The sequence below is a fragment of the Solanum pennellii genome, chromosome 4 (genome assembly GCF_001406875.1).
Source record: "Solanum pennellii chromosome 4, SPENNV200".
Taxonomy (NCBI): Eukaryota; Viridiplantae; Streptophyta; class Magnoliopsida; order Solanales; family Solanaceae; genus Solanum; species Solanum pennellii.
Genome location: NC_028640.1, coordinates 3,847,073 through 3,874,815, shown reverse-complemented (window position 1 = coordinate 3,874,815; position 27,743 = coordinate 3,847,073). Strand labels below are relative to the sequence as shown.

The 27,743-nt window shown below is 30.7% G+C and overlaps 4 protein-coding genes across 4 annotated transcripts; 2 read left to right on the top strand and 2 right to left on the bottom strand.

The window, feature by feature from the left end:
* Window positions 1-3,263: 3,263 nt before the first annotated feature.
* Window positions 3,264-5,886, top strand: LOC107017255. Its single transcript, XM_015217520.2, has 3 exons — window positions 3,264-3,455; window positions 4,124-4,229; window positions 5,490-5,886. The coding sequence occupies exons 1-3, from the start codon at window positions 3,417-3,419 to the stop codon at window positions 5,636-5,638; spliced, it is 294 nt and encodes a 97-aa protein (XP_015073006.1). The 5' UTR covers window positions 3,264-3,416; the 3' UTR covers window positions 5,639-5,886.
* Window positions 5,887-12,189: 6,303 nt separating this feature from the next.
* LOC107017176 (dirigent protein 24-like) lies at window positions 12,190-13,609 on the bottom strand. Its single transcript, XM_015217448.2, is given in 2 exon segments — window positions 12,190-13,313; window positions 13,315-13,609. Coding segments are annotated over 2 exon segments (1,197 nt in total). The 5' UTR covers window positions 13,563-13,609; the 3' UTR covers window positions 12,190-12,364.
* Window positions 13,610-15,415: 1,806 nt separating this feature from the next.
* On the top strand, window positions 15,416-21,872 carry LOC107017738 (spliceosome-associated protein 130 A). The gene is made up of 4 exons (XM_015217982.2): window positions 15,416-18,514; window positions 19,244-19,735; window positions 20,463-20,618; window positions 21,424-21,872. The coding sequence occupies exons 1-3, from the start codon at window positions 15,509-15,511 to the stop codon at window positions 20,598-20,600; spliced, it is 3,636 nt and encodes a 1,211-aa protein (XP_015073468.1). The 5' UTR covers window positions 15,416-15,508; the 3' UTR covers window positions 20,601-20,618; window positions 21,424-21,872.
* A 400-nt stretch (window positions 21,873-22,272) lies between these two features.
* Window positions 22,273-26,614, bottom strand: LOC107018363 (caffeoylshikimate esterase-like). Its single transcript, XM_015218827.2, has 7 exons — window positions 26,401-26,614; window positions 26,272-26,304; window positions 26,062-26,188; window positions 25,649-25,795; window positions 25,126-25,256; window positions 23,518-23,655; window positions 22,273-22,818 (listed from the first exon to the last, which is right to left on the bottom strand). The coding sequence occupies exons 1-7, from the start codon at window positions 26,401-26,403 to the stop codon at window positions 22,438-22,440; spliced, it is 960 nt and encodes a 319-aa protein (XP_015074313.1). The 5' UTR covers window positions 26,404-26,614; the 3' UTR covers window positions 22,273-22,437.
* Window positions 26,615-27,743: the final 1,129 nt, after the last annotated feature.

Below are 27,743 nucleotides of genomic sequence, written 5' to 3'. Positions count from 1 at the left end.
GGGGTGGGGTAGGGGGTAGGGGTGGACATTGACAAAGATTTTGAAAGTTCAAAATGTTCAACAAAAGGGGTCTTATACAATTATTTATATGTAGTTTTGTTTTAGTTATATATTTTTCGTCTGGTATTTAGTATTCGTCTTGCAGCTCGATTTTAATTTTAAATTTGTATTTTGTAATTTTATATAGTGATAGTTCGTCGTTAGTTTTAAAGCTCAATCAAATTTGGAGTTAAGGAATAAATCATTTTCAAACTGGTATTCAGTATTCGCCTTAAAGTTCAATTACATCTGAATTTATATTTAAAAATTTCATATTATGGATAAAGTTGGACTATTTCATAAGGCTCAAACACATAAATTTCATTCAATTTAAAAGATTACTTACCAATTTATTATAATCGTTATTATTAAATAAAGACATTATTCACCGATCAAAGCAGATTTAGCCTTTTTTTTATGATTTTGGCCAAACTTACTACCTTTAGTATACTTTTATATTTATATTTTAAAAAAACATTATATATATATATATATATATATTTAGTACTCAATAATTTGATAAGAAAGTATAATCTTAAACACGTGAACTTTACATCTTGACTAAATATCTTCACTATATTTTTGTATTAATAAAATAATAGATATCATTTACATAGAATAAGATCGTTTAGGCACGGTTATTAATTATTAATGTATCAACTTGTCGTTCGGTATTGTTTGTCATGATTTCTATTTTTAGAGTCAAACTATAAAAAATTTGACTAACATTTTAAGATGTATTTTTTAATCATATTAATATGTAAAAAAAAATTGTAATTTATAATACTTTTCAAATAATTTTAAAATATTCAATTTTTTTATTTAAAATATCGAATTAATGTAATCCAAAATTGATGATAAGCGCAATATGACAAACAATTTCCGACGGAGAGAGTATTATATTATATATCCTACTTACTTGGCTCAACAAATGTAAGCAAGTTGCAAGTAAACTTTGACTGTTAATTTGTTGCCTTCAAAACATATTTTATTTGGTTAATATAGCTTATTCTCCAACTATGTTTAAACCAATTCAGTCTCGCCTTTCCTCATCTTGTCAACCGCAGGGCTTGACTAGAATTGTACAAAGAAATTGGGAGAAAGATCTGAGTGTAGCGGTCACCGTCACCTTGTCTCGAGTAACTTCGTTTCTAATCCTATTTGTCCTAGTGCACCCATACATCTATTTCAATATCCTTATTTCAGCTACGTACATTCAATATCTTTTTTGAAAAATTCTTAATTGACAAATACTCCCGTATAAATAATTGAGTTGATCATGCACCTCTTTATGAAATTCACCTTTTAAGGTTTGGTGACACATACTTATCGCATTAGATAAGTATTACTTAATCTCCTTTGTTTTAGTTATTTTTATAACAATTATTTGGACTTGATTATTACTAAAATGAAAATCATAAATCGACTGATTGGACTGTTCTTTTTATTTTACTATATATAAACTATGGTGTTACAAAGTTAAATTTAAAGTAGATATTTATATAATTATCCCTTTAATTGTTTTTTTTTGTAATAATAATATCTTTATGAGTAAATTGATTAAATTGTGTAACTTTTATTAATACTGAATAAACTGAAATGATTTTAATGAGTAATTATTTTGACCAAAGAAACGAAATAAACATGGAATTTCTACTTCGAAAGCGATTTACGCAACAATTTTTTTAAAGAAAATATTAAAGTAAAAGCGCTGCCAAGGCAGCGATTTACTTCAAAAAATAATAATAAAAATATTTAAAGTAATATCGCTGCACAAGCAACGATTTACAATTTTTTAAAAAAAATTCATCACAAAATCGCTGCCTTGGCAGCAATTTGTTAAAAAAAACTTCAAAAAATAAAATAACAGAAAATGCTGTCGAGGTAGCGATTTCAAAATTAAAAAAAAAAAATTTATAAATCGCTGCTACAGCAGCGATTTTCCTTAACGTCGGCCAACTAAATCGTTACATTACCAGTGATTTTATCATTTTAGTTTAAAAGTTTTTTCATATACCCTTTTGATATTTTTATCAATATTTTTTATCTTTTAAGTTCCAAACTCGTTATAAGAACGCAACAAGTGATGTGTAGACTAAGCTCACATACATAATAGGTCGGACAAAAACCTACCCAATATCGATCAAATGAATTTTAAAATATTGAATGTATGATTAGCTTTCGGAAATTTCTCGATGATCCATATATTTGAATAGTGAAAAGAAACTATACTCTTTTCTTTAATTTCCTATCGATGTCTAGTACCTGCATTCAGGGATGGAGCTACCCTTGGGGGTGTTAAGCGACGCCCTTGATCGGAAAATTATATTATATATATGTTAAAATTTGATTTAATAAATATATATACAAGTGTTGACACCTCTTAACACAAGTTGACGAAGGCTCAGTATAGTGGTTAAGGAGTACTAAAAATTGTTTGAGGTTGTGTGTTCTATCTCGGATACCAATGCTTATACATTTTTACTTTATATTTTGAGACTTCTTGATAATAATCTTAACTCCACCACTACCCGCATCTGGAGTCCGACTCTTTCAGATTCATATCGCGCTCGTAGGACTTCATTACATTTTTAGTTTATATTTTGACATTTCTTAAAAAACATTCTGGCTCCGTCATTGTTTCGTGGATTGGAGTCCAACTATTTCAGATTTTCACCACGCACGTAGGACCCCATTTGAAGGAAAGCACTCCTATCAAAATTTTTTACAATACTCAAAATCCAAACTTAAAACTTCTGATTAAGAAAAAAACAACCCCATCTAGTGTACCACGTCCGTTACACATAAGGTTGCATTTGTTGTGGCCTTGTGGGTCATATAAATAAGGTCCTTTTTGTGTTGATAAGTAATCACATATTTCCAAACAACTTAAAACATCATGCATGCACTACTTTAGAAATATGACTTATACCAAATGTACTAATAATGAAAAACCAAAATACATATTTGATCAATCGGACACACGTGTCGTAATCCAATTGGCTCATAATATATGAGTAGATAATTTACTACAATAATAGAAGGACACATAGATGATGTCCATTTTTGGGTTATTGATGATGATGATAACCTAATACAGGCATTAAATGGTCCCACTTATCACATGGAGGGGGCAGAAATAGTCATATACAAAATCTACTCTAATCTCCTCTCAACCATTTATCATTTATCTCTCACGTGGTACTCCTAACCCCACTCTACAGTAGTTGCTTCTTCTAATTTTCTACACTATTATATAGTCCAAAATAAAATGAAACGAGGGGAAGAATCAACGAGACGAGTGTTCTATAATATATTGATCTAGGTATATAGCTTGTGTTGGTGATCATCAAGATTAGATATAGTTAATCTATATCATGAGTAACGATCATTCATCAGCTTCGTATATCCACATGGTATGTAAACTAAAATATCTACGATCCACTTATTATTTATTTTGTGATCGATGATCATTAAAAATTAAAATAGTGTAGTAGATGAGGTTATTTTTGATCTCTTAAATGAAGTTTTTTTATTTGAGCTCTTAGCTAGGTATGGAAATTGTGTAGGGAGCGCTTCTTTCTGTTAGAGCCCTAGGTTAGGTGAGCATGAATTAGTTGAGCTTCGGTACGAATATCTGACGAAAAATCTATTTTTAAAAAATTTTATTTTGTGATGCATGTATAGTTCAAACAACTTGTGTGTAATTTAGAGCACTATCATATCAAATTAAATATATCTTTTTTTTTCTTATTCTCATTTATTCAACGTTCAATATATGCTTCGGGGCCCAACTAATATAACTAATTTCAAGATTTTAACTTTATGAATTCATCGCTCGGATTCTGATCACTGAACTCATCATCTTGTTTGAGTTTTAAGTTCATTATTTAATATTTTCAGTAATTTTAGAGCTCATGATCAAATACTAATTTGGATGTGTATCGTGTAGCGTGATTCCTATTAGGATTTTTCTCACTCTTAATTATTAGGTCTTAAATATGATAAATTCTTATTCACTTTATCACAATTCTCGACGAGAACTACAAAATAAAGGGTTACTAACCTGTTAACCCTAATTTAGGTGCAACACCTGATAGAGAAGTGTTTGATTTACAAAATGACAAAAGAAGAGTGCATGGAGGCACTATCCAAGCATGCAAACATCAAACCTGTTATCACTGCTACTGGTTAGTTATACTCTTAAGTTTTATTAGAGTTTTAAGTTCTATATACTAACGATATGTAATATATTTACACGATCAGATTAAAATAGAGTAAATAGCCTATTACTATAACTAGTTAAATAATTACTATGGTATTCATTAATTAGCTTATGCATGCATGCGAATTTCCGTCTGAAGGTTTTAAAAACACACACATATACAATCAATCACGTTGAATTCACTGACTTTAGATTCATACATGATCGAGTCATCTTTAATGTGAACGACTGATCGCATCGTTATGATCAGCTATGGCAGAGCCAAAATTTTCACTTAAAAGTTCAATACATGAAGAAGTAAAAACACATAAATTAGCTAAAGGGCTACTCAAAATATGCATAAACCCATAAAGTAGCTGAAGGACTACTCAAATTATGTATTTGTTTTAAGAAAATTCATTTAATATGTACAAATTGATTTCTAATCCATCTCATTTTATGTGAGTTAATTTGACTTGATATGGAGTTTTAAAAGAAAATACTTTTAAAATTTGTGGTATAAAATAAGTGATATTCCTTCTGTCCAACAATAGTTGTTCATTATTGAGTTTGTTAACTTCTTAAGAAACTACTAATAGAAGGTTAATTTTACCATGTCATCCTTTCAAGATAATTAATATAATGTCTTGAAAAATTTAATAGAAAAATGACTATAATTAATAATAAGGTTAAATTAAGAGCTAAGTTTAAAATTATATATTGATTTCTTAAAACGGACGAGTATTGTTGGACATCTTAAAATAGTATAATGGCTAACTATTGTTGGATAGAGGGAGTAGATATTTGTGTGGCTATAAATCATTTCACTAAAGATAAATAGGTATTTTAAAGTTAAATTGTTATTTAATATAAAAGTGCTCATTCTTTTAAGACTGATTAAAACGAAATGTAAATTATATAAATCGAGACATAAAATAGATAAATTTAGAACATGATAATTTCGAACTACTGGAATCTAGAATTCACAAATTACTTCAAATGCTGAACTCATTTTCTTTCCCTAAAATTGAATTATTTATGAATATATTCTCTAAAATTGATTTAATATTATCATACACTCAAAAAGCTAAATAATCGTATTTGATTAAATACAAAGTTATTTACTCAAAAAAATAACAATCAATTATCATATTAATGATGTAGACATTTTGTAAAAATTCTAGGTCCACTTCTGATATAATTTATATTATGAATTCTGAATTCGATTCTGATCGTAATTTTGCAGTATGGAAAGAGTTAGAGAAAGAGAACAAAGAGTTTTTCGAGGAATACAAAGAATCACAAAATACCAAAGATCGTATGACAGAGGAAGAGACAAGTGCTATGATAGAGAAAATGATATTAGATTCCAAAGAACCAGGTCCTTCCAAATAATCAGACAAGGAATAATAATAAAAATTATATAATAACATATATAATAACTATGTACGTGATAGCGATCTAACCTTTAAGTTCTCATAAAATGTGTAAAGCATTTTTATATTATTTATATTACGGTCTATTAATAATATATTACATATTATGAATAATTACTTGTAATTATCTTTTAAAATGATGCGCGAGGTAGGCTCGCACGTATCAATTTGTGGTCCCTATTTAACTTTATTGAAAAATGTTGCATATGTTGCTTGTCGTACTAGTATGTGTCGAAGAATGAAAAAAGTTTTATGTTGTGATGGTTTATGAAGAGATGCTGGTTTTGAGATTGACTTAGGCCAGTAGTTCGTTTTTTAATTACATGACTATATTATCAAAACAAGACTTATCTCATCTGATGTTGGGTCCTCGAGTTAATTAGCGTACAGTTTAAGTTTTCATTCTTAAGCTTGAGGGGGCGTGTTAAAAAATAAAAAGAAAAAAGTATTGAAGTTTCGTATTTCCAAATGATTGACAACCTTAAAAAAACACTTTATTTGCTTAATAAAATACCCTCCCAATTTGCAACAAGGCATATCAAGAAGTCACAAATTCTTATAGAAGCATTAATATAAAATCAAGAACGGTGTTGAAAACACCCTAAAACTTGACAAGAATTTAGGGGTATATTTCACTTATATGTTGCGAGACGGGGTAAGTTTAAGTTCAGTTATAAGTCAGAAAAACAAGTGTTTTTAAAATTGTCAATAATTTAAGAATGAAACTAATAATTCACACTGAATTTAAAGATATTTTCAATACTTCTCTCGAATAATAAACGTCATACATCAATAGTCTTTTTATATGGACTTAAAAAGTTTTCATCTCATAAACTAATTTTTGGAGTTGAATTACGTACGTCCGAAATATATTTTCTTTATAATGTACTGTCCTTTTCGTGGTGTACGATATATGCTTGTTGGTTATGCTCCAAACATCCCACTTGAACAAATTTATTTGTATGTGTCACAAGTTGGTGTTGACAAGACCAAATAAATCACCAAAACCTTAAAAGAAATTAAATTGTTGGTGGATTGATTCAAGGCGTATCCAATGTATTATATGTATATGTGTACATATATAAAGCATTAAAGCATAAATATTGAAATTCAAAATATGATATTCGGGACGAATTAGTAGATATATCGACGAAGAGGTACCTGCTTCTAGCCTCTTGAAAAAAGTATCTATATATATCACTTTTAAAGTATAAACATTGAAATTCGAAAAATTACACTTGGAATGAAGCAGATACATCGACGAAGAGGTACTCGTTTCTAGCCTCAAAAAAAAATATCTATATATATATATCAACTTTTAAAGCATAAACATTAAAATTTTAAAAAATCAGAATGAAGTAGATATATCTTTCTAGCCTCGAAAAAAGTATACATATATCACCTTTAAAGCATAAACATTAAAATTTGAAAAAATTGAAATAAAGCAGATACATTGATGAATAGATACTTGCTTCTAACCTTGAAAAAAATATCTATATATATCACCTTTAAAGAATAAACATTTTTAAAAAATAATTAAACTCAAATGAACTAGATATATCGACGAAGAGGCACGTATTTTTAGTGTTGAAAAAAAATATTTATATATATCACCTTTAAATCATAAACATTAAATTTTTTTGAAAAAATCGAAATAAAGTAGATAATTGACAAAGAGATAACTGCTTCTGGCCTCAAAAAAAGTATCTATCTATATCATCTTTAAATCATAAACATTGAAATTCAAAAAATTACATTCAAAATATAATAAATATATCAACAAAGAGATACATATTTCTAACCTAAAAAATTAGGGAAAAGGGTCTGATATACCCCTCAACTTTGTCATTTGAAGCTGATATCCCCTCGTTATAAAAGTGGTTCATATATGCCCTTGCCGTTATACAAACGGCTCACATATACCCCTGACGTTACAAAATAGCTCACATATACCCTTCATTTAACGGAAGTTAAAAAATTAGTTTTAAATTTATATTTATTACTTCTAATTTTTTTAAAAATAATTATTTAGGGGTATATATGATTCTTCTATCAAAGTTCAAGGTATATTTTAATTTTTGTCATACATAAATTATTTTTTGACTTCTTTTATTATAATTATTTGAGTTTCTTATTCTTATTATTTTTTTTCATTCCTTAGTTTAAAGAAAAAAATTAAACTATTTTTTTTGTGTATTGTAATTTAATTTCGTATTCGAAGAAAAAATTTGGTCATCTACAATAAGTTTTACAAGAATATTAGTGAAACATAAATAAATTTGATCATCAAAATAATAATTATAAATTATTCATTGAAACAAAAAAAAAGTCAAAAAAAAATGTTTGACGAGGATTGAATTTACTCATATAGAATTATATTTTTTAGAAAAAAAAATAAAAATTTAGATTAAAATTATTATTTTTTCATTTCCGTTAGAGGAAAAGGGTATATGTGAGCTATTTGTTTACAAGTAAGAGTATATATGAGTCACTTTCATAACAAGGGGTATATCAGATCTAAATGACAAAGTTGAGGGATATACAGACCCTTTTCCCAAAAATATATCTATATATATATATATCGCCTTTAAAATATAAACATTAAAAATTTTAAAATATCATCAATCGATATAATTTGTCTGCTTTTAGCCTCTTACGTTTGTTTGCTACATTTTTATAAATTTGGCTGTGTAGCTGTCTTGTGGCCTGTATGATTTATGAATATTCAATGTTTTATTTTTATAGCATTAAATGAAGCCTAATTAATAAAGTGGGGGCTATTTAGCTTACGTCCCTATCGATAGACTTTTAAAAAAAAACGTACATATTCCGTAGAGATGATAATAGGGCGGGATAGATTTAAGGCTATACAAAACGAAATGAGCGTGAGGTGAGTTCTAAAAATATTCCGTAGAAATGATAATAGGGCGGGATAGATTTAAGGCTATACAAAACAAGATGAGCGTGAGGTGAGTTCTAAGTATTTTTTAAAAATAATGTGAAGGCGGATTGGAATTTTTTTTTAAAATAAAAATTGTAAAAATACAATTGAAATCTAATTATAGCTCAACTAATGTGCAAATAATATACAATTGAAATCTTGTTCTAATTTTAGAAAAATAAATCTTTTCTAAGAAGAACTAGATATAAGAGCCCATGCTAGCACTGGCCCGCCCAATGCATATTATTAATTTTTCTCATAATTTTGTGTAGCACAGATGAAATTTGGAGAGTGATCTCAATTTTTAAATATTTTAAATTGTTAAATATTGTGATTAATATTATAGTTAATATCGTCTCAAATAATATATGTTACTTTTTTTATCCTAATTTATACGACATCGATATAATTTTGAAAGTCAACGGAATGTTTTCGTGACTTTGAAAAATGTTAAGTTGTTAATTTTTTTGTTTATAATATCGTTTCTATAATTTTTAAATGATATATGTTACTTTTTTTTTGTTCAATTTATGTGACACTAATAGAATTTTGAAAGTTACTCGATCTTTTTAATTTAAATTGTTAATTATTATTTGTAGTATCTCTTACATGATTTTCAAACAATGTATATTAATCTCTTTGTCTCAATTTGAATAACACAAATAGAATTTCAAGAGTTAGTCAAATTTGTATATGTATTCAATCAAATTGTTAATAATTAAAATTATAGTACTTTTTACTTCATTTTCAAATAATACATGTTGTATTTTTTTCCTTGACTTAAGCGACACTGATTAAAAGTTTTAAAATTAAATAAAATTCTATATTCTTTGAATTAATGTAATCTATAATTTTTTATGTAATTTTTAAAATATATATAAAAAAAACTAAAAGAAAGTAAACAAATTAAAACAAAGAAATTATAAAAAAAGCAATACTTAATTTACTATTTTTCTTACAAATTGTCAAAGAAATCATTAAAAAAACAAAGAATGAAATTCACCTGGTAGTTTCACGGCTACATATGTGAAATGATAAACAAGAAAACTTGACGGTGAGTAAAGGAGAATGTGGTCAAGTAAATTTAATATGTATATTGCTGCTACAGTAAAATAACTTTTCAGCCAATACCATTGTTTCAATTCTATAAAATTACTGAAATATCCTTAGAATGCCAAAGCAGGCATGTTTCAACTGTCTTTTATAATATAGTAGAATGTAAAATTGTTTTATTTGGGTGTTGTGTGAGGATTGACTAGGATTTTGATTAGTGGATATTCTAGAGATGATTATTTGATTTTGATTCTTGATTCTTAAATAGGTTTTATAAGTATGTACTTTTTTTTTCTTGATTTTGTTTGGGTATTTTGAACTTTGTTCCTCCGTGATTATGGGCATATTTTATTATGAAATTTAAAAATTTTATTTTTAAACTGAAAAAGTGATATTTGAAAATAACGATAATTGTATTTGGCCATAAATATAAATTAGCCTTTTTTTTGCAAGTAATTTGAAATGAAAAAAAAAAAGTTAAAACACATTAGATTATGCGGAGTGATTAATTTATTTTTAACGTAAAAAATGATATTCAAAAATAACGATACTTGTGTATGGCCATAAATATAAATTAATTTTTTTTATTTGAATTGAAAAAAAAGAAGTTAAAACATGTCAGATTAGCAGGGCAGATTAAAGCTTTTCACATAAAATTATGTAATTGTTGGTTATAAATAATATTACGAAACCACAATATACTGGACCAACTTTAAAATGCACTAATAGTGTAAAAATAACACATTTTATGAGAACTCAAAGTTTAGATCGCTTATATTATAATATATGTTTATTATCATTATTATTATTAGGGAAAAGGGTTTGATATACCCTTCAATTTTGTTATTTGGAGCTGATATACCCCTCGTTATAAAAGTGGCTCATATAAGCCCTTATCGTTATATAAACGGCTCACATATACCGCTGCCGTTACAAAATGGCTCACATATACCCTTCATTTAACGGAAGTTAAAAAATTAGTTTTAAATTTATATTTGTTACTTCTAATTTTTAAAAAAAAATTATTTTAGGGTATATATGATTCTTCTATCAAAGTTCAAGGTATATTTTATTTTTTTTCATATATAAATTATTTTTTGACTTCTTTTATTATAATTATTTTAGTTTCTTATTCTTATTTTATTTTTTTCTTTCATTCCTTAGTTTAAATAAAAAAAAATTTAAACTATTTTTTTGTGTGTATTGTAATTTTATTTCGTATTCGAAGAAAAAATTTGGTCATCTACAATAAGTTTTACAAGAATATTAGTAAAACATAAATAAATTTGATTATCAAAATAATAATTATAAATTAGTCATTGAAACCAAAAAAAGTAAAAAAAAATATGTTTGACGAGGATTAAATTTACTCATATGGGATTATATTTTTTAGAAAAATAATAGAAGTTTAGATTAAAATAATTTTGTTTTTCATTTCCGTTAGAGGAAAAGGATATATGTGAGCCATTTGTTTACAAGTAGGGATATATATGAGTCATTTTCATAACAAGGGGTATATCAGCTCTAAATGATAAAGTTGAGGGGTATATCAGACCCTTTTCCCTTATTATTATTTGAAATTTAATATCATTTTCTGTATCATAGCACCTAAACTCTTCCTCTGTCATATGATCTTTGCTTTGTGATTCTTTGAATGATTCAAAGTATTCTTTTTTCTCTTTCTCTAACTCCTTCCACACTATAACATATAAACGAATAATATTATGATCAGAAGTGAATTTACGATTTGAAGTAACGTAAAATATATAGTTTATAAAAAATAAAAAACATGAGTTCATGTGTAAGGTAATATAACCCATTGTGAGAGATAAATAATAAATGGTGGAGAGGAGATTATAGTAGATTTTGTATATGTGAATATTATCTACCCAAAATGTGATAAGTGGGTCCAATAGTGCCACTTAAGATCAATCATCATGAATAACCCAAAAATAAACAATACCTATATATGTGTCATTCTCCTATTGTAGTAAATTATCTACTAATATTTCATAAACCAATCAAATTTTGACGCGTGTATTTTTATTATTAAAAGACGTGTGTGTCTGATTGTTTAATTTATTAATCACTTTCTCTAAACTTGTACATGCATGATGTTGTTTGGAAATATGTGATTACTTATCACATATACTAAATAGGTGTTTTAGTTTGTTGTGACAACTAATTGTCCAATTTTAGTTAGTTTCCTAGGGCTAGTGGTGCCCAATTTGAAATTCTTTCTACTATGGACTATAAGTCCAAAAACTTGGCAACTAAGTGTGATTGTGAATATACAATATTAACTTTCTATCGATCGGTGAATATACCTCGAATTATAATAAATTACTGTTAGAAAAATAAAATGACATAAATAAAAAAATAAATATTCAGGCTGAGGTGCGAATATATCGCTCCCTTTAAGGAAATTGAAGTCAACCGTACGTATAACCTACACCAATTCCACAATATATATGTTGACCTTTCCCTATACATAGTATTGCACTCTTTTCCCTTTAAAAATATTCATTATATTTCGCTTGTCGAGAGTTAAAAAAGAAAATATCATTCATATGTAATAACATTAATGAGAATGTTTAACCGTGCCATTACAATAAAGTACATGAAGTGAAGAATCACAAATTAAAAAGAGAAAAAAAAACATACTGAAAATTAAATGAAAAATACTTAGTTTTAAGGGGTAATATACACAGTGAAGTGTGTAATTGTTTCAAGACCATCAGTTGTATGTTGATCAACATGAGGCATAGTCTCAATTGTTGCATATCCTTTGGCATTTTCATATTTTCCAGTACCTCCAATGATTGCAATGTGTGAAATTGGCGTCGCGGTCCTATGGATCCCAAAAAAGCTAATAGTGTCATCAACTTCATGTCCATGTTCACCATGGAACAGAGTTGTTAATGCTAGTGTATGGCTCGTCCCATCGGACGAGCTTGTTAGGTAAAACCCCTGTGCTCTACCAAGAATAGATGATCCCAACTCATGTCCTTCTGTTATTTCGTTGTCCACGACAGTTATGGATCCAAACATGAGTTGTTGAAGGGTAATGCCACTAGGAAGTTGTCCTGCTGTAACAAAAGGTTGGTTGTCACCGGTGTTGACAATGTCGTTGTTGCCTGTGTTTTGTAGGACGGTGTTGGGTTGTTGTCCGTTTAGGCCTGCTAGGAAAGGGTAGTTGTTGTTGTTGACAATGTCGTTGATGTTGTTGAGGGGAATCCCACCGTCTAATGGGAAGACGTTGTCGTTAGCCTTGGTGAAAGGTAAGTTGTTAACGTCAGTGCTAGCTACGATCCCTGTAACTACTCTCCCCGAAGGGTGTGTACCACCAAGGATGTCATGCATGAAGAATGAAAACTTAGAGTGGTCCAAAACAGGATTTGCCACTGTGGCACCAGAGGAACCAATTCCTGGTGTCACATTGGTAACAGGTGTTGCTGCTCCAGTGTCTGGTACCACTTGAGCAACAGGGGCTACAGGCCCTGTTACTCCAGTGTCTGTTGCCACTGGAGCAACAGGGGCTACAGGTGCTGCTGCTCCAGTGTTTGTTGCCACTGGAGCAGTAGGAGCTACATCAGGCTCAGGTCCAGCTGGCAAATCAGTTGAAGGAGCTATTGGAACATGGGGTTGGCTCAGGAGAATCATCATCTATAGGTGTAACGTTCGAATCAGGAGTGGTGACTGTGGCTGGAAAGTGGCCACTTGGCAATGAGGATACCGGGCCCACCACCACGGGAGCCACAACGGGTTCATCTGAACTCACTTCGTCAAGAATTCTTGCTGAATTAGCATAGTCAAATGAGAGGGCTAATAGCAAAATGCAAAATGTGGCTTTGAATGTTTTAGACCAAAATTGAGTAAATTTGACCATCTTTTTGTTGCTATGATGATTGATGAGATGAAGCAAATTAAGAAGTAATTAGCAGAATGTTTTGTTGATGAGAAAAGAGATTAGGCTAATTGAGTATAAATAGGTTTATTTCCTATTAAGTGGAGCCGATGAAATGGTTTAGTTACAAAACACAAAATTAATTTAAAAAGTTTAAAGGCATTAGTTTTGTTGAACCTACCCTGTTAATGCTTTTAATTGATCATAAAATACTTATAAAATCCAGAGGAATTAATATTAGTGCTTCAATTGCTAGTAAAGAAGGGACTAGTAACTGGAAAAAAAAAAAACAATTCCCGAATGTTTATATCAAATCATAATTCATACTATATTTGTGATAGTTTAGTGACAAATTTATTAATTTAACGTAAATATCGAGTATGAATATGTTTAATAATATATGAAAAGGTACAATTACTGGTTTATGAGTTGGTCCAGGCTTGGAGTTGTTAATGGCTTAATGAAGTTGTTTACTTGTGGATTTGTCTTATATTAATTAATCATTGTCTCTAAAAGAAGCATTTTTAATTCAAAGAAATATTTAATTTAAGTGTATGAATTTGTATTTTTTTACATAATTCAACGAAACATTTAGCTGACTTTAATTTTATCTTCCATGTGTGCTTCTTAAATCTTTTGACATAACAAATATTACTTCGCAAAAATCATGACTATTAAAAAATAAATAATTCAATATGTAGTTTATTAAATTATTTTTATTTAATAAATATCTCTTAAAAATTTGAACATTTTTTAAATAGATTGAGTATAACTTATAAGCATATAGTTGAAAAAATATATTATTTTTTACCATAAATTTTTTAAGATGTCTAAAATTTAACACTTATTTTGAAACGGAAAAGAAACATAACACACCCATCTTAGGATTTGTATCTCTACGACACTTAACATCTTTTTATGTGTTAGAATTTTAACAAGCTATCGTCCTCACATAACATTATTGGTTTTATAATTGTTCTATTATGACTCATATTTTACATTGGTATATATATATATGTGTGTAACGCTAAACGCCATCATATTACCACAATCCCATCTAATATAATGTCACCTCACCTTCATTATTTTTATACTAATTTATTCTCTACAATATTTCTTAGTGTAATAAAATAAATTCAATAAGCAAAGCTACTCCAACCTCTTCAAAACATTTACAAATCTTTATGGGAATATCATTTGTACCATTTCTTTTTTACGATAACAGAAATCCGATGTTGCTATTCTTTAAATGCGTATAGAGTAAAATTTTTGCTTTTATACAATAGCTCACAAATTGCATTAGGCGAGTGCGACGAGCTCGACCCATAAAACAAACTCCTTGCTTTCGCTGCAAGGGATTCCAATTTTCAAACTTGAGATCTTCAACATGAAAGTCCCAAGCTTAAACCACTAGACTACCCGAATGGTCACTACAACATCTTTTTTCATAACATATTTTACCTCTACTAACATTTTCTATCAAATTATAACTAAAAATTTTTTATGCTCATTTATATGGAAAATCAAAAAAAAACTTCATAATCCGAGTTAAACAATTTAATCAAACAGAAAACGAGCAAAAAGTTAAAAAAGGAAACAATGAAAATACTCTCTTAAACATAATTAGTCATCCACAAAATAAAAATCGATAAATAAAATAATCGACACGTAATACATATACATATTAGCTAACGCACGACAAACATAAATATTTTTGATCGAACAACCAAATAAGTAATGGCTTATCATGGTCCATCTCTCACGAACCGCCTCTTGGGTCAACCCGGCCCAAAATAAAAATCGGAGCTCCATTTCTTACAACCCTCGTCTAGGGTTTAGCTAAAAAAATTTCATTTCTGAATCTCACTTCTCCTTTCTTCTTCTTCTCACTCAAAACCCTAAATCTCACAAACTAGGGTTTTAGCAGTATGTATCTCTACAGTCTCACTCTGCAGCAACCCACCGGAATAATCTGTGCTATCAACGGCAGCTTTTCCGGCGGAAAAGTACAAGAAATCGTCGTCGCTCGTGGAAAAGTTCTTGACCTCCTTCGTCCTGATGATAATGGTAAGCTTCAAACTCTATTATCTGTTGAAATTTTCGGGGCTATACGTTCCTTAGCACAATTTCGGTTAACCGGTGCTCAAAAGGATTACATTGTAGTTGGGTCGGATTCAGGTAGAATAGTGATATTGGATTATAATAAAGAGAAGAACTGTTTTGATAAAGTACATCAGGAGACTTTTGGTAAATCGGGTTGTAGGAGGATAGTTCCGGGTCAGTATTTAGCTATTGACCCAAAAGGTAGGGCTGTGATGATTGGTGCTTGTGAGAAGCAGAAGCTTGTGTATGTTTTGAATAGGGATACTGCAGCTAGGTTAACGATTTCGTCGCCTTTAGAAGCTCATAAGAGTCATACGATTACGTTTTCGATATGTGGGGTTGACTGTGGATTTGATAACCCGATATTTGCTGCTATTGAATTGGATTATTCGGAGGCAGATCAGGATCCGACAGGCCAAGCTGCAAATGAGGCTCAAAAGCATTTGACATTTTATGAATTGGATTTAGGACTTAATCATGTTTCGAGGAAGTGGTCTGAACAAGTCGATAATGGTGCTAATTTACTTGTGACTGTTCCTGGAGGTGGGGATGGTCCTAGTGGTGTGCTTGTTTGTGCGGAGAATTTTGTGATATATAAGAATCAGGGACACCCTGATGTTAGGGCTGTTATTCCCAGGAGGGTAGATTTGCCAGCAGAACGTGGAGTTTTGATTGTTTCGGCTGCTATGCATAAGCAGAAGACAATGTTTTTCTTTCTTTTGCAAACTGAATATGGAGATATCTTTAAAGTGACATTGGACCACGACAATGACAGGGTTAACGAGTTAAAGATAAAGTATTTTGATACGATTCCAGTCACTTCTTCTCTGTGTGTGTTGAAATCAGGGTTCCTCTTTGCTTCGTCAGAGTTTGGGAATCATGCATTGTATCAGTTTCAGGCTATAGGAGATGATCCAGATGTTGAAGCTTCATCATCAACGTTAATGGAAACTGAAGAAGGCTTTCAGCCTGTATTTTTCCAGCCAAGAAAGCTAAAGAATCTTGTTAGGATTGATCAGATTGAGAGCTTGATGCCAATCATGGACATGAAGATCGTAAATCTTTTTGAGGAAGAAACTCCACAAATATTTTCACTTTGTGGGAGGGGTCCTCGGTCTTCGTTGCGCATACTTCGGCCTGGTTTAGCTGTTAGTGAAATGGCTGTCTCCCAGCTTCCTGGTGTTCCAAGTGCTGTCTGGACTGTGAAAAAGAATGTTAATGATGAGTTTGATGCCTACATTGTTGTCTCTTTTGCGAATGCAACTCTTGTGCTTTCTATTGGTGAGACAGTTGAAGAAGTTAGTGACAGTGGGTTTCTTGATACTACTCCATCTCTTTCTGTTTCATTGATTGGTGATGATTCGCTTATGCAAGTTCATCCCAGTGGAATAAGGCATATTAGAGAAGATGGCCGTATTAATGAATGGAGAACTCCTGGAAAGAGAACTATTGTCAAGGTTGGATCTAATAGACTTCAAGTGGTAATTGCACTAAGTGGAGGGGAGCTTATATATTTTGAAGTTGATATGACTGGCCAGTTGATGGAAGTTGAGAAGCATGAGATGTCAGGTGATGTAGCTTGTCTGGACATTGCCCCTGTTCCTGAGGGAAGACAAAGGTCCCGTTTCCTTGCAGTTGGATCATATGATAACACTATCCGTATCTTGTCTTTGGACCCTGATGACTGTATGCAGGTTCTGAGCCTGCAAAGTGTATCTTCACCGCCAGAGTCTCTCCTTTTTCTTGAAGTTCAGGCCTCTGTTGGTGGAGAGGATGGTGCAGATCACCCTGCCAGCCTTTTTCTTAATGCTGGTTTACAAAATGGTGTTTTATTCAGGACTGTGGTGGATATGAATGGTGGGCAGCTTTCAGATGCACGTTCACGTTTCTTGGGGCTTAGAGCCCCTAAGCTCTTCTCCATTGTTGTGAGAGGACGGCGTGCTATGCTCTGCCTATCAAGTAGACCATGGTTAGGTTACATACACCAAGGGCATTTTCTTTTGACACCTTTATCATATGAGAGTCTTGAATTCGCAGCCTCGTTTTCATCTGATCAATGTGCAGAAGGTGTGGTAGCGGTTGCAGGGGATGCGTTGAGAGTCTTCACGATAGAGAGACTGGGCGAGACTTTCAATGAAACAGCTATACCCTTAAGGTATACACCAAGAAGGTTTGTTCTTCAACCCAAAAAAAAGATGGTGATAATGATTGAGAGTGACCAGGGAGCATATACTGCAGAAGAACGTGAAGCTGCCAAAAAAGAGTGCTTTGAGGCAGCTGGGAATGGTGAAAATGGAAATGCAGAACAAATGGAGAATGGTGAAGATGAGGATGATAGTGATCCACTATCTGATGAGCAATATGGTTATCCTAAGTCGGAGTCAGGAAGATGGGTTTCCTGCATCAGAGTCCTTGATCCAAGGACAATGCAAACCACTTGTCTGCTAGAGCTTCAGGATAATGAGGCTGCATTTAGCATATGCACTGTTAATTTCCATGACAAGGAGCATGGAGCTCTGTTGGCTGTTGGTACTGCCAAGGGCCTCCAGTTTTGGCCCAAAAAATCGTTTGAAGCAGCATACATTCATATATACAAATTTAAAGAGGATGGGAAGGTCCTAGAGCTTTTGCATAAGACACAGGTAGATGGTGTGCCTCTTGCACTATGTCAGTTCCAAGGTAGACTGCTGGCTGGTATTGGGTCTGTCCTTAGGTTGTATGATTTGGGGAAGAAACGGCTGCTCCGAAAATGTGAGAACAAGTTATTCCCCAACTCGATCACAGCTATCCACACCTATCGTGATCGGATTTATGTTGGTGACATGCAAGAGGTATGGCTATTATAAAATATTCTACTTTATACGTAAGAGGATTTAATGTAGTAATTTAAATTCTGTCTGAATACTATTTATTTGATGTTAATTGTGACAGAGAAGTTGTGCTCTGCCTTCTAGTCTAAAGACAGTTTTGAATCTAATGACTAGGTGGGGAAATCTAATGACTATGCATTGGGAATTGAGTTATACTGAGATTTTGCATTCGGAAGTTTTTGTATGAGTATTATTAAAAATTGAGGCAATAAAAATGGTCGGAAGAAATGTTACCAAGTATGAAATGATATATAGCTTTGCATTACATTGAGTAACCTCATCAAACTAATGAAGTTCATAAATTCAAATAACTCTGATATTAATATCCTTCTGCTAAGTGAGTGAAGTTTTTTAAAATCATAAATTGAAGTTGCAACATAGAAACTATTTGAATTTTTTTTTATTTCTTCCGTCTTGGAATAGAAAAACGAATCTTGGTTGCGTGATTGTATGTTGTTTGTCAACTTGCTAATTACGACCATAATTACCTATGGTTTTTCTTAGGATAGTACTAATTTACTACCAGAGTGATTAAATTGGCCTTTCAAATCCATAGAACATGGACTGATGGTTAGGTTAGATAATTTTTAAAGGAACATTTCTTCGTATTTTCTGTAAAAGTCTTCTTTGTTTTCATATTTATGAAGTTCTTTTTTCAACTAATCTGCTCCTTTTTTTCACTTCTTACAGTCATTCCACTACTGTAAGTATAGACGTGATGAAAATCAACTGTACATATTTGCTGATGACACGGTCCCAAGATGGCTAACTGCAGCACAGCATGTAGATTTTGACACTGTGGCAGGAGCTGATAAGTTTGGGAATATCTACTTTGCGCGATTATCTCAGGACGTTTCAGATGAGATTGAAGAAGATCCCACTGGTGGAAAAATAAAATGGGAGCAGGGGAAGCTGAATGGAGCCCCAAATAAGCTTGAGGAAATAGTACAATTTCATGTTGGTGATGTGGTCTCTTGCTTGCAAAAGGCGTCACTTATTCCAGGAGGGGGCGAATGTATAATCTACGGGACTGTGATGGGGAGTGTTGGGGCAATGCTTCCATTTACCTCGAGGGATGATGTTGACTTCTTCTCACATTTGGAGATGCATTTGAGGCAGGAGTTCCCACCGTTATGTGGTAGGGATCACATGGCCTACAGATCTGCCTACTTCCCTGTTAAGGTAGGGTTGTACTTGCTCAATCAGCTATTTTCCTTGATGTTCCAATGTGAAAAGTGCTATCTAAGAGATGCGCTAGTGTAGTAAATGAATACAAATGATTTTACATGGGAAACTAACTTTGATGCTGAAGCTAAATTGTCTTCAGCTACTTTACGAAACTTGGTTGGTATGAAGGTGACTTGATCTTCCCTAGGTCACAATTAAAATGTTTCACATATTAAAATATATAATTGCTCTAGAACAAAAAGTTGGATCATCAAATCCTTGTGCAGTTTAGGAACGACAAATGTGCTTGTACTATATGGATTGTAAGTGTTTGCATCATCCAGGCTATATCCTGATAAGTGTAACTTTTTCATGCATGGATATGCCTTATATTTTTTGACAATGAGCAATTTAGTGTCCTTGTGTATATTCCTGTTTTTTCTTGATTTCACTTTTTTGGAACTGTTGTACATGCTTTTGATCAAAAGGGAGTTCCAAGTTGTCACATTCTTTCTCTATGTCTACCAGGCTGGTTTTTGTTGCTAGTTGCATTTTTTATTGTTGAATTACAGAGTTCTAGTGAAACTGCTACAAGTTTCAGTTTTGACTAATTACAAGTAGATTACAGGGTATTGCTGGGAGTCTATGCTCTTTCTATTTCATATAGTTAAAATCAGCTTTAATTATGAAATCCTTAGTTCATGTTTGAAGATAACAGTGAGATGTTGGGACCATTTTGCAGGATGTAATAGATGGAGACTTGTGTGAACAATTCCCAACCTTGCCCATGGATATGCAGCGCAAAATTGCAGATGAGTTGGATAGGACACCAGGCGAGATTCTGAAAAAGCTTGAAGAAATAAGAAACAAAATTATTTGAGATCATGTTGAGATGAAGGTAGATTCCCGTCTTTACATATATAGCTTTTGCATGTCAATCGTATTTGATATTTTGGGAATAACCATTATGTCCCAAGTAAATTTTCATGTGCTTTGACTAATCCACCAAGTACTTGTTACCTTCTATCATCATGTGTTATCTTTTTCAGACAGATTATAAGAATTCACCAGTGTACTAGAATTTGGACCTTCTTCCCCAAGTTGTTATTCCAACTCTTCAACCCTTAAGCTGCACCTTCAAGGGTTTTTACTCATAGTTAATATTGTCGATTATCTACTAAAAGAATAGCAGATTTGGAGAGATTCGACAATTTATTTTGCAAATCTCAATTTACAACACCTGGTGTGAGCTCGTCTGCTCCCGACCTTGGTAGGCATGATTGTCTTGGCAAGCTGTATTTGTGAATTAAACAAGCTGTTCAGTAGATTTGTAGAGGTGTACACAAGCTTGCTCTGAACACCACACATATCGAAAAGGAAAACAAGGAGGAAGTTTAGGTTTTTAGAAGCTTTCTTTTTATAATTTATGGCTCGGAAACCTGATCAAGTTTTTCCTTTGTGATCAATCAATTTAATTGTGTTGTCAATCAAGTAGTGCATCAGTATGCCCTTTGTTAACAGATACTCGAGCACATCTCTGTGACGGCAAATAATGTCTTGTTTCTCTATTTGGCACATTAACATGCCATTTGCCTAGAAGCACAAAGAGACTAGTATGTGTTATGAAACTGTGTCATGTTTTATTCTTTTATGGTAATTGATCAAACCACTCAAAATTGATTGTTTTTTTAAAATGATTTTAGTCGTATCCAAGCCAAGGGGACACTCACGTGGCATAAGAAGGCATGATGTAGAGAGCTATGGATGTTCCATTTGATTTGAGTTTTTGTAGATGCAAGGAAAAGAGACCAGCATGCCCTCCAAGCTGTTGCTCACTATACAAGTATTTGAAGAAACGAAGCAGAGTGAATTATCGCCCAGCTTCTCTGTTGTAATTATGCTGTAGCGTAGCCTAGTCTTTTCAAATGATTTTTTTAGCAAATTGCCTGTTAACTGAATTACGTATTTCCAGTTTGTGTCCATGAAAAAATGTAGTCACGATGCAGAGATTGTATACTTGCTTTAAATTTGTGAACGTCTCTTCTACTGATGAGTTTTCGTAGTCTTTAAGGGCGAGTAAACGATGTGCAGTGCCCCTCGTTGAATTGTTTGGACGAACTGTTGTTGCAAATCAGACATGGTGTCCCTGGAACTTATGTCTAATATTGTTGCAATTTTTGCCTATGAGATAGTATTTGTAGTCAATTGAGTTGATTATTGTCTTAGAAATATTCTGAACTAAGTAGGTAAAATAGATTAATGTACACAACTTATGGCTGAAAAAATATATCAAAGCCAACCCATTTTAGGGTCTTTTATGAACTTGACTTGCTTTATGATTCTAAAGTCTTGTTAAACATAGCTATTCAATATTTGTGTTGATGGGATCAAGTTATCAAGTTACTAGGTGGATATTTTCGTCTTTTTTTATGAATCATATATTTCATCTCGTTATTTTTTTATGAAGTCTTATTGATATTATTTTAATATAGTCAGAGAAATATCATAATATGTTTAACTTAAAACTCCGTATCTAATCAAATATTTTCATGCATAGAAAGTTTAGCAAATTCATTTTTATAAACATATTAACCACTTCACAAATCAACACATTTTTTGTGAAGTTTGTAAACTCAACACACTCTTCTTCTTTTTCTTTGTTTTACAAGACATCAAATACTTGCTACTACCACAAACTTATAGGAAGGTCCATTTAGCTAAGTGCTCATCTTTGGTAAAATTTGATCATTTGCTAGCTTTTGTTGCCTCTCTAGCCTTGAGTTACCCATGCTTATTTTCTCCTTGAGCCACACTACAATGTCCGAGAACACGATGTCTCTGTTCTCGGGGAATTCACCGTAGGAGAGGGAATGCCACATCCCGGGGTACAACTTGAAGCTCTTGTCGATGCTCGATGCCTTTTCGTGGAGAAGTTTGCTTACAGATGGATCAGTCACAGTGTCCTCTTCACCATGAACAATGAGAAATGGCAATGTGACTTCTTCAAGTCTTTGTTCTAAATCCATGCTGACTGTCATTAGTTGGTGAGCTGTTTGTAGCCTGGGCTTTCCCTTGTAGCAATGAGGGTTGTTTCTAATCTGCGGTCACAAACAAGTTGAGTTCAGTTATATGAATTCTTACTAGTCGTATTACTTCACATGAACTATGCAAAAAAAATGCGCGATTTGGATGAGTTTAGATGAAATAGCGGTCACTAACCACTTTTCGACCTTGTTTTTATAAAAATAGTCATTATCGTGAAATTTCAAATTTAGGAGGTGAACCTCCATGACATTATGATGGAGTTTCATGAATTTGAAATTGTATGGCTTTTGACTCTTTTTTTTTTATGATCACGGTGTCCGAGCCAAATTTCGCGCACCTCCCACTAATTTACCTACTACCTCCCACAAGCAACAGGTACCAAGCAGTGGTGGAGCCACGTTATAGTGCGAAAAATTATGTAATTTATACATGGTTAGAACAAATTTTTAGGTATACATAGTAGACGATGAACCCCCTTCGACTACTTTGTGTATCTATCTTTTCAAATTTTAAACTCCGTTATTAAAAATCTTGGCTTCGTTACTGGTACCAGGTAACTTTGTTCACTAAAACTAGGACAGATTATGACAATGACTATTTTTCAATTACAAGGACTGAAAAATGTCACTATATGTGAAACTTAACCATTTAAATGTGTCATTTTCCAATTTTAACAAATAAAATCAGTCAAACTGATTATATTTTCATAAACTAATTTTATCGCGTAAAATAAAATGGTGTGAAGTTAGTACCTCTTTTCTAACTTCAGGGTCTCTAAATGCTGAATCAACAATATCTTGAGTTGGAACTATTCTCCAAGTTGGGATAAAGTTGCAAAGTTTGGTCAAAACACTTATCACCATTGGATGTGGCCTCAGATCATCTGCAATCTGTTTGAAAAAAAATAATTTGAAAAATCAATAAAAACAAACTTAGCACACAAATTTCAAGAAAAAAAAATGTGAAAAATTTTATTCAAATTTTTGTTTGCATAATGCATAACAAAGTTCAAATCAACGACGTGCGTCTAATTCATGTTAGAGAATTCACTTTAAAATGTGTGCTAGTGTTTCCTTTTTGACTTTTTTTTATAACCGAAATATCTCTCGAGAATGAATGAGATATAGTGATTTGAAACTGAGTCCATAATAAACTTGTCGTTTACTCTTTCTTGGTCAAATAAATACAAAATTATTATCTATGTCATAGTTATATATATTGATGTGTGTTGTAAATATTTTTTGCTATTAGAGAGAAAAAAGATTATTTAATTCGCATTATGATATTTTCCACAAAATTTTTCATAGTTTAAAAAACCTAACCAAACTAAACAAACTTTCAACTAATTTCAATAATTGTAGATATTATCAAGCTTGTTTCCATAAAGTTAGTAAAATGTCAATTTAAAACCAAAATATTAAATAATAAGAATAATAACAATAATTGAAGGTTTAGTACTCATTCAACTATTATATGCAAATCAAGTTTGTTTTCATAGAGTTAGTAAAACTGTCAAATAAAAATCAGTATTTGCCCAAATTTTTCGTAAACAGAGTTACCTAATAATTATTAGTCGTGAAAAGTGACATAAATTAATTCAATGCATATAAACACAACCCAAATACCACAATCATTTTTAGAAAAAAACAAAATTAATTTTGAAGTTTTTGGTACTAATTTGATAAATTATATACGTCAAATCGTTTTCATATAAACTTAGTAAAGTGTCTAAATGGTTGCAACAATATCCACGTTGCAACATTCAAATTCATGTAAAAATATATTCTTCAATTTTCTAAAAATAAACGAACATAAACAAATCAGACTCAGCTATATAAATTTTTATTATACATTTTCACTCGTTTAATTTCATTATGATATTGTATAAAATAAAGTGTTATTACCCCACCCCCACCAAAAAAAATAAATAAATTCCATGTATGATGTAACTATGACCATTTCTTAGCAAGGGACCATATAATAAAAAAAATAAAAACAACCATTTTTTATTTTCATAAAATATTAATCAATTTTGACCAAAATACTGAGTAAAACAATTTGCTTTTCCGTTAAACAAGCCTGCTTGCACGTTCTAATTAATTTGGTCAAAAACACAATAAATATTTTTTATTTATTAAAAAAACACAAGTTAGAAAATAAAAAAAATGGTAAATAGGAATCTTGAGATGGTCCGCGATTTATTTAGAATTTTAAATTTTATGATTCTAAATTTTTTAGAAAAGTCAACTTAATGAATTTTGAATAATTACCTTTTATATATATCAAGATGATTGATTAACACAAAAATAAAATTAAATTAAAATTTTTAGATTCGATCGAACTCGTAAATAAATACGTACCTTACACATTGGAGCAATTAAAACAGCACCATCCCAAAATTCAGGTTTTTTTCTGTGTAAAAGTAGAGCCACAGCTCCTCCCATCGATTCTCCCATTAATATTCTCATCTTTTTCTTATTTTCCTTCCTTTCTGCGTTTATTCGAAAAATAAAAAGTCAAACTCTAAATTTATCAAAAATAAAAATAAATTCCAACAAAATAAAAATAAAAATAAATAAATACATGGCTTCCACTAGAAAGAGTCAATTTGATGGGATTTTAGTTTTTTTATTTTAAAAAAAAAAACTATTTCAAAATTCTTTACGTAATTTAACTTGTTATAATAAACTACGTGCCAATATAATAAGATTACCAAAAACCGCGATGAAATAGTAAAGTAATATATGTTTTTATCAAATATTTCAAATTTGATTCGAATCTTGTCAATAAAATTGCGTTTGATCATAGGAAATATTTCTCTCGTAAAAGTCAACTTTTCAATACGACTCTGATTTAATCAAATAAAAAATAAAAAATATTTACCAGAAATTTTGGAATAATGATCAAAACAATCATCAACAAGAGCATCAAAGCTATTAACATATCCTTGAAGTCCTTCTGATTTTCCATGTCCTTCATAATCAATTCCATAAACTCCAAATCCTGATTTCGCCAATCGCGTTCCAGCATCTATTTTTTTTTAAAAAAAAATCAATCATTAATTTCAATAATCAATATAAAAAAAACGATCTTATAAAAAGATAGAGTGTATATAGCCAGTTCTATGGATTATTTCTGATAGACCGCCGATCCATAGATACAACAACAATAACAATAACAATATGCTCCGTACAATCTCGAGTCTGAAAAAGACGGAGTGTACACAATCGTACGTTTATCCCTAAGGTAAAGAGACGATTTCAGATAAATTCTCGATTTAATATAAAAATTATTACCTTTCATTGATATACTGCACTCCATGGCATATCCATGACAAAGGAAAATCAAAGCTTTTGGTTCACAATCTTTTGGGACCCAACTACATGTAAATAATTTCATTCCTCTTGAATTCAATATAAATTCCTGTTAATTTTTAAAAAAAATTAAAAAAAAAATTCTTACAAAAATTTATAAAAAAAAAATAACAAATAAAGATTTTAGCTTACCTCTTCATATCTAACAGTTTCATATTCATTAGCCTGTCGTAAAAATTTAAAAAAAACCATATACATTAAAAATCAACAATAAAATTAAAACAAAAAATTAAAGAACAAAAATAAAAAAAAAAAACTCACCATGATGAATTAATTCAGCAAAGGTAGAGTAAGAATGAATTTATTAATATTATATGAATAGAATATTTGGTAAGTAGTGTATATATTTGGATTTATTTGAAGAGATAATATCTAAATTCTATTTCTATCTATATATATAAAATATATTTAATATATAGATAGAAAATCCTAAAGGGAGAAGAAAATTAAAGTTTTATTTAGTAGTAGAAGAAGAAGTGTATGAGAAAAAATTGTGAAGAGATAGTGAGGTATTTATAATAATAAAAAGAATATTATAATCCTATTTTAGTTTATAAAAAAGGAAAGCCAGGTCAGCATATATATCTATATTTTAAAGACGGCAAATTTGGGTTGTAAGGGTATAATTGTCTTTTTATCTACTTTTTATATTTTAATATAGTTTTTGCACTAGTTGGAATAATTTTAAATATTTCCAAAAAAAAAATATTGTTTTTTTTATTTACAAGTGGTTTTTAAAGTACATTATACAACGATGTGTTTCTATATTTAATAAAAATTTTAATTTTTTGTATGATAAAATTAATTATCATAAGATTTAAATGATTATATAATATTTTAATTTTAAATACATAAGATTTAGAAATCTTCTTTTCCTCCTTAAATTCAGTGTTCAGTTAAAGAAAAATATTTAAATTTCACTTAATTAAATTGAGATATTTTTTAGGTTTTTTATTTTATTTTATTTTTAGTAAAAAATAGGTTAAATATGGAGTAGTTTTTCTTAAGGAGAAACCATTGGTGGTTCTTCTTGCATTTGATTGACTTAGTTTGAAATGATGCGATAAATTTTTGTACGGAATTTAAAAAAAAATAGATAATTTCATTATCTTTTATAAGAATATAACGAGATTTTACTCAATATACCGCATAGAAATTGCTAATTAAACCGAGTTTACCTCTTTTTTCTAGAAGAAAAGGCCAACAAAATAGCCAACGATCTTTACCTTGCTCCAATAATCATTACTTTCACCATATTCTCTAAAATATTTTTCCCTTGTTTTAATTAGATAAAATAATTGATATCAAAATATTAAAGAAGATAAATAATTAAATATTTATTTGTATTATGAATCGATAAGTTATACTAAGCTTTTTAAAAATAAATATCAAACATCAGTAAAAAAAAATTTAGAAAAGATCTCATTGTTTTGTTAATAACATTGTAATAGATTTTTCTTTTTTAATTAAATAAATCAAATTCTATAGATTCCACTTTAATTTTTAGGCCCCATTTGCCTTATCTCTTTTTCAAACCCTTAGAACCACACAAATAAACATATGTTTATACATGTGATAAAAATGTTCAATTATTTTTATTTCGT